The following is an 8,116-nucleotide window of genomic DNA, read 5'->3' on the forward strand; positions in this document are numbered from 1 at the left end:
TTTACAGGATATCCAGACTTAACATTTTGGCATGTAGAGTCTCAGAGAAATTCACTGAAATATAATGTCCTCATATGAGGTTGCAGGGTCTTGGAGGATAACTAAGAGAAGCTTGCAGAAGTCATAGATGCTCTTTTTAACATTAATGAATAATGTCATCAGAGCATTTCCCTTTTTTTTTCAAGCTGGCTGTTATTAAGCCTCTGAATAAAACAAACAACTTGAGCCAAGAGAATTACTCAACTACAGACCGGTCTCAAATTTCTCTTTTCTTTCAAAAATACTAAAAGGCAGAATTCTTAAAACTATTTACAGTCAGCATTTATACTAAATCAAAGTAGTGCTTTATTAGTTACAAATGGCTTGGTCCTATTAACAAATTTTAGTTAGTTCTCCCTATTAGTGTTACTGGACCCCAGTCCTGCATTTGACACCATCAACCATTCGTTTGAATTTGTTTCCAAATTTATGTTGCCATTAGTGGAATTGCTTGTAATATAAATTTGTAATGAAGAGGTATCATATCAGTCAATATGGAGCACCTCAAGGCTCAGTGCAAGGACCTTTGTTTTTGGAAAGCCAAATCTTTTATGATACATACATTTGTGAACTGCATTTTTTATTAAAGTTATGTCTTTTTTTGCAACACGTGCTCTAAATGACAGATGCAGTTAATTCATGCATTCATGTCATCGCTTTTTCCCCCCTGCATAATTAATAAATAAACTCCAGCTATTACTAAATGCAGCAGCTAGAGTTCTCACTTGAACCAAAAAGTATGACCGTTTTAGCCCAGTTCTGTTAACACTTGTTTGGCTCCTATTGATCGTCACATATATTTTGTAATCATAATTATTATTATTATTATTATTTAGCTCCTCAGTTCCCACACTTCCTATTCAGCAATATTATTAAAAGTGCTCGTACTAACACTATTAAATGATAACTAATGAATATATATAACTTAAATTGATCAAATTTCTCAACAAAACTGAATGAGGAACATTAGCTCTCTGTTACATTATTGAATAATATTTCCTTTTAATCCTTGTAAAGATTATTTGAAACAATGTGTATTGTTAAAGTACTATAATAAAAGTGACTTGGTTTCACATGCAATTCAGTCAGTGTAGTTGTAAAGTGTAGCAAGTATTGAGTAAATGAACAAACTTAATTGTTAAAATTTAATTAAAATGGGTGTATATATATATATATATATATATATATATATATATATATATATATATATATATATATATATATATATATATACAGACATTTAGACAGATCCAATACAGTCTCTGAAACATTTAAAGCATTTTCATAAATAACGATTGTGTGATGTTAAAAATAAAGGAGGAATTATATAATGCATAATGGCTAGTTGACAAATAACGCATTACCATTCTTACGTAAAGATTTAGGTTAAACTTTAAATGAATTTATTTACAGTACAACTTATATTTTTTTATGCTATAACTACTCACAGTTTAATATTTTCATTTAATCACACTTTAACTATTTAACATGCAAACATCCCTTTTATATTTGACATAATAATTTTTCATTTTTATGTACATACAATAGCACTTTATTTTACAATGCCCTTGTTACACATACATACTATAGTAAAAGCAAAAAATTATGCACAACTATATGCAACCCTAAATCAAATCCTAATTGTTATTAACTGTATAGTAGTCTAAGTACTATATATATATATATATATATATATATATATATATATATATATATATATATATATATATATATATATATATATACTGTGTATATATATATATAGAGAGAGAGAGAGAGAGAGAGAGAGATTATTACAGTTAACTAAAACAGTAAATTGCATTTAGTCACTTTCAAACTTAACCTTAACTGAAATAATACCTAAAAAAGACCTGATCCATAGGCTTCTAGAAGTTTATCTTTTTATATGAGCTATTTATGCTAATGAACCGCTGCGTATGCAAATTAGGCGACGGCGTCATCTAAAATCAGTTCTTCCCCGTTTACTTTTCTTGAGCAAAACAGAAAAGAAATATTAAGACAGAAGAGCGCGAGCGGCCCAATTACTGTCACCGGGCTGCGTGTCGTCACACGTCCTGTAATCTGCTTTGATTTTAGAGCCGCTTATACCAGACTGCTGCTGGATAAATCATAACAGTGATGAGGAGCTTCAGCGGATTACGATCCGCTTTTCACATGCTCAGAAGGGACTTCCATCATCATCACTGTGTGGGAATAATAGGTGCTCCTTTTTCTAAAGGACAGGTGAGATATAAACCCCCTCGGAAACGTCCTATCCTCCTTTGAAATAATGATACACGTGCATGTAAAAAAGAATGCGTGCGTATAAATCCGTGCATGGTGCAGTGTGGTAGTGGTCCAGCGCTCATGTTATTGACTGTTACTGCAGCAGAGAGATGGTGTGCAGAGAGGAGCGGACCTCATTCGAGCTGCTGGATTGGTGCAGAAACTTAAAGGGCAAGGTACCTCTACTACACCTGATATTTATCATTCTGAGTGCAGTATAATGCTTCTAAAATATTCTACAATAATCCGCTGTTACACTTTATTTTAAGGTGTTCATGTCACATGTAGCCGACTGAATAAAATATACATTAATAATGTACTTAGGCTACTGTACAGTTAATATAACAATTAGGATTTGATTTAGGGTTGCATATAATTGTGCATAATTTTTACTGCTTTTACTATAGTATGTATGTGTAACAAGGGCATTGTAAAATAAAGTGCTAACTATTGTATGTACATAAAAAGGAAAAATCATTATGTCAAATATAAAAGGCATATATAAAAAAAAGCTAAGATTAAAAGGGCTGTTTGCATGTTAGATAGTTAAAGTGTGATTAAATGGAAATATCAACTGTGAGTAGTTATAGCATAAAAAATATAAGCTGTACTGTACATAAATTCATTTAAAGTTTAACCTAAATCTTTACGTAAGAATGGTAATAAGTTATTTGTCAACTAGCCATTATGTATTATATAATTCCTCCAGCTGTTTATTTTTAAGGTCACACAATTGTTATTTATCACTGTTTTAAATTGTTTTAAATCACTATTTATCAAAATTTATCATGCAATTCTAAATGCTTTAAATGTTTCAGAGACTGTGTTGGATCTGTCTAAATGTCTAAACGCTTTATAGGATGACTTTAAACAAACAGCTGGGACTGATGCCATGCTAGGACCAGTGTGGTTTTTATTTATTTACCTAAGATGTGATCTCATAGGAGCAGTAACACTGACGTTGCACTACTCCCCTTTCTATGTGAATCGCAATATTTTGGATTGAGTTCTGTTACTGAATAAGAGTCGAGCGTGTATTTGCACATCTAAGCTCAAACAAACCCGTGTAATGTTTAAAAACTTGAGCTGAAGGCAGAATAGAACTCCACAGGTCTGAAAAGCTCAATGAGTGGCAGACTGTCTGAAATGAGTGATTTATTGAAATATTCATTCCATGCTATTTACACATCAGAAGGATTCTTTCAACAGCATTTAATTAATAATTCAACAGATAGCACATTTTTTGAAACTTCCTAAGCGAATGTTCGGTCTCCACATTTTTTTTGACAGTGCTGTCAAACGATTAATCGCAATTAATCACATCCAAAATAAATGTTTATGCTTACTGAATATGAGTGGTATGCTAAAGTTTGGGCACCCCCAAAATAAGAAAGATTATACAAAATGAATTACATTTTTTTTACTTAGTACAATGTTTACATATAGTCCAAAAAAATAATCCCCCTCAAAAGTTTGAGAACCCTTGGTTGATAATACTGTGTGTGTTAACTTGGATGATCTACTATCGTTTTTTTTTGTTTTTTGTCGGTTGATCATGAGTCCCTTATTTGTTCAATTAAACTGAGCACTGTTCTTCAGAATCCTCCATGTCCTGATTCGTCACTTTTCCAGTTTTAGGGGCTCAAACAAAACTGTTAAAAAAGGTTGAAACATTCACTCATGCTCTAGAAGGAAACAAAAAGCTTTAAGACCCGGGGGTGAAAACTTTTGAACACGATGAATATGTAAATTTTTTTCCCAATATTGTATTGCCCTTCGGAAGCAAAAGAAGATACTTGCGTGTTTGTTTTATAATGTTATATAATGTAATTTTTCTTCTACAATCTTAGAAAACATAAAGAATAAGGAGGTTAAAAAGTGCAATTGTATGGAAAGAAAGGCCAGCACCCTTTTTCTTTTGTGTGTTAAAGCTACTAAATCGTGTCCGTTATGTGTAAATGATAACAGAAAGCCCTCTGTAACTTTCCAGGTTGTGTAGTTAAGGATTATGGGAACCTGACTTTTAAGGATGTTCCCAATGATGAGCCGATTGGCAGACTGAGGACCCCGAGAGCAGTCGGCCGTGCCAATGAGCTGCTAGCAGAAGCCGTGCAGAAGATCAAGAGCGATGGCAATACTTGTGTGATGCTGGGAGGAGATCACAGGTCATTGTGTGCTCCCGCTTCTTTTCAGTTTAATGTTTGAACCTATTCTCAGTTTTATGATTGCTGTTTTTTACAGCTTGGCAATCGGTTCGATCTCCGGTCATGCCGCCTCAAGACATGAGCTGAGTGTTTTATGGGTGGATGCGCACGCAGACATCAACACACCTTTAACCACACCAACGGGAAATATTCACGGCCAACCAATGTCTTACCTCATCCACGAACTGCACTCAAAGGTGACTGATGATCTTTAATCATTTCAGCACCTAAAGTTAAAGTTTGTGTTATATGTTACACAGTCATTACGTTACTGTCAGTCTTACTCTTAAGTTCTCCTATGTTCGAATTTCCTGACCATGGCTGACATGCAGCTGTCAGTGCCTGTGCATTTAGCACACTCATAAACAATAGGTAGCAATAAACACTGGAATTATTTTTATTTGTGACATTATTGTTATATACAAATTACACAAAAAACATTTCCATTAACATAATTTGACAATAACTATAATTGCATGCAGTAATTCATGATTCCCATTAGATTCTTGTGCTCAAAAAAAAGAGGACACAATGTTGTTGCATACAAGCGCATGGGGGTACCATAGTTGTTGTAATTACATTTTTTGTTAAATGGACTAGCCTGCTGCATATTTTTCTTTCAATTAGTTGTTTTGTTTTTTATTAAAATTCAGTCCTCTGTAGGTTGATATTTTCATTTCCATCAAACTGTGTGTTATCCTTTCATTCCTTACAAAATACAGAGTGCATATCATACAAATATCCAGCATGACATTTTTTCCCATTGAGATCTGCCCCTATTATGGGTTATGAAAGGCTCATGATTTGGTTTTGGGAGTCCCAAACCACAGGTTGACATACATGCAAGGTCAAAAAATTCTTTAATTGTCTTAAATTGTCTTAAAATTATTTTTACCTTATTTGCTCAATGACTCCTAAACTATTTGTTTAATGATTTTCCAAACCCCTCCCAATTTGTCTTATTTTCTTTTCATCATGCCTGCAGTTCCTGATAAAGTAGCGTTTGTTAGAGCTGTTTGTTTTCAACTCTCCAAATGCGGCACCTAGTGACAAAGAATAAATTTGCATTTTCATTCAGACCAACGCGAAAAGACCAACAAATGGTGTTTCATGGTATCGATTCATTATAAAAACGACTTGTAGACGTTCAGATAAAACCTAGAGCTGTGTTACACTACATGAAACTTTCAAAAAAATCCATAATGGGGCATTTTAAAGTGTTCCTTAAATTTTTGGAGCAGTGTATTTTATTCCTCTTTGTTTAGGTGAAATTATTAACAGGTCAGTTAACCCCAAAATGATCCTGTCATTAATTAGTCACCTTCGTTCCAATACTGTAAGAATTTCATTCATCTTCAGAACACAAATGAAGATACTTTTGATGAAATTATAGCGCCATCTGACCCTCCATAGACAACAACACAACTGAAATGTTCAGAAACGTAAGTAGCTAGGTCCAGAAACATAGTAAATACGTGGTAGTCCTCAACTATTCTTTTCCTCAAATTATTTTAGAGAGTATCACAATGCATATGCACATTTTCCCCTGAATGTAAACAAGTCTGAATATTCAAATACATTAAAGAATGCGTATGCAATGTGATACTCTCTAAAATGGCAGAACTCTGGGGAAAAGTTTTGTGTTATTTTGTTATCTTTCTACAAAAGAAAGTATTCTCATAGTGTCGCAAAACTGAAGTTGAGCCACTGATGGCACCGGGACTGTTTTACCGATGTATTTACTACACTTCTGAACCTGTGAACATTTCAGTTGTGTTGCTGTCTATGGAGGGTCAGATGGTTCTCAGATTTCATCAAATCTATCTTCATTTGTGTTCTGAAGATGAACGAAGGTCTTACGGGTTTGGAATGATTACGGTGAGTAATTAATGACAGATTTTTCATTTTGGCCTGAACTATCCCTTTAACAGGATCCACTCCTTTAGCTGTAACTGAGATGGCATTTTATGATCTTTCTTAGATCCCCTTAATTCCAAATTTCTCATGGTTAAAGCCTTGTGTAGCAGCTAAGGACATTGTCTACATTGGGCTAAGAGATGTGGACCCAGAAGAACAGTAAGTCTGCAGATTCTACAAAATATTTATGCATCATATAAAATAGTTCATGATTTGCAAAGTCCAAATCACTCTTGCATCACAGTTACATCCTGAAGCACCTTGGAATCAAAACGTTCTCCATGACAGAGGTTGATCGGCTCGGAATAGCAAAAGTGATGGAGCAGACGTGTGATTACATGTTTTCAAAGTACGTGCGTGTGACTTATTTTCTGTTTTTCATGACCCAATTTTCAAAAAAATGTTCATACGAGAACATATGCATTGAAACATTGCTGCTCTCTCTGGATCAGGGTGAAAAAACCAATCCACCTCAGTTTTGATATCGATGCACTGGACCCTTCGATCTCACCTGCAACAGGCACACCTGTGGCTGGAGGACTGACCTACAGAGAGGGCATTTACATCACTGAACACGTCTGTCAGACAGGTGAGAACATGAGGATATGTACATCTCTAATTGGTAAAAACTTCCATGCTAACAAACTGGCAGCTATTTGACCTTTCTGAAATTAAGCAAGTTCCAAGCCGATTTTCTGAGGGATTCATCGCCCATTTGTGTCACTTTCAAAACAACAACCCAGTTAATAATTAAATATATAACATTTTCTGTTTTGTAAGCGTACACTTCACCCTCTTCCTTTGATACGTGGCTAAAAGAAGTGTTTAATTCTTAAAAAATTAGGCTGTCACTCACTAGTTTGACAAAGGCACTTAAGCTAAACATTAATAATGAAACAGATTTTTATTCATGCTTTTGAAATTAATGATTTTTTTTTTGTCTTTCACCTTTCCCCCCTTTTTGACTTCCCTCCAGGTCTTCTCTCTGCTGTAGACTTGGTGGAAGTGAACCCAAACCTGGGCAAAACAGATCATGAAATTAAATCAACAGTAAATGCTGCAGTGGATGTGTTACTGGGCTGCTTCGGACGTGTCCGTGAGGGGTCTCATGAGCCCAGTTACCAAATTCCAAATCCATAAATCACAAGCTTTACGCTCTTACAAAAAAAAAAGGTGCTTAAAAGGTTCTTCACAGTGATGCCAAAGAGCCATTTTGGTTCCACAAAGAAACATTAATTCAAAGGTTCTTTTAAGAACCATCTTCTTTTTACCTTTTTATAATTTGAGGAGCCTTTTGCCACAAAGAACCCATCGTTAAACAGAAAGATTCTTAAGATGGTAAAGGTTCTTAATGGAACCGTTTAGACAAAAAAGGTTATTTTATGGCATCGTGAAGCACCTTTATTTTTAAGAGTGTATTTTAGTTATATTTACTGTTATCATTATTTAGGCCATCGTGCCATTTAAAATAGAATTTAAAAGTAATTTTATTTCTGTTCAAAAGTGAATTCCAAAGATATATGCAAATTATACCACAGTATATATGCAGAACTTGTGCATAAACTATGATTGTCTTTTTTTTTTAGATGCTTGGATGATTAACAATGTTTATTGCAAGAAATAAAATAATCATTTTATTGAAAAATATTTTGGTTTCTTGAAGACGTTGC

General features: G+C 34.2%; 1 protein-coding gene across 1 annotated transcript; it reads left to right on the forward strand.

The window, feature by feature from the left end:
* Positions 1-2,032: 2,032 nt before the first annotated feature.
* On the forward strand, positions 2,033-8,093 carry arg1 (arginase 1). Its single transcript, XM_043253228.1, has 8 exons — positions 2,033-2,283; positions 2,429-2,501; positions 4,316-4,490; positions 4,567-4,726; positions 6,511-6,605; positions 6,691-6,795; positions 6,899-7,035; positions 7,423-8,093. The coding sequence occupies exons 1-8, from the start codon at positions 2,179-2,181 to the stop codon at positions 7,584-7,586; spliced, it is 1,014 nt and encodes a 337-aa protein (XP_043109163.1). The 5' UTR covers positions 2,033-2,178; the 3' UTR covers positions 7,587-8,093.
* Positions 8,094-8,116: the final 23 nt, after the last annotated feature.

Source organism: Puntigrus tetrazona, chromosome 12, assembly GCF_018831695.1.
Source record: "Puntigrus tetrazona isolate hp1 chromosome 12, ASM1883169v1, whole genome shotgun sequence".
In the NCBI taxonomy this organism is placed as follows: Eukaryota; Metazoa; Chordata; class Actinopteri; order Cypriniformes; family Cyprinidae; genus Puntigrus; species Puntigrus tetrazona.

Bases quoted from the DNA above. Each gene is read 5' to 3' on its own strand.
- arg1 (XM_043253228.1), top strand. From the start codon at position 2,179: ATGAGGAGCTTCAGCGGATTACGATCCGCTTTTCACATGCTCAGAAGG. The intron at 4,491-4,566 runs GTCATTGTGTGC...TGTTTTTTACAG, and splicing joins ATGCTGGGAGGAGATCACAG to CTTGGCAATCGGTTCGATCT. The intron at 6,606-6,690 runs GTAAGTCTGCAG...CTTGCATCACAG, and splicing joins GATGTGGACCCAGAAGAACA to TTACATCCTGAAGCACCTTG.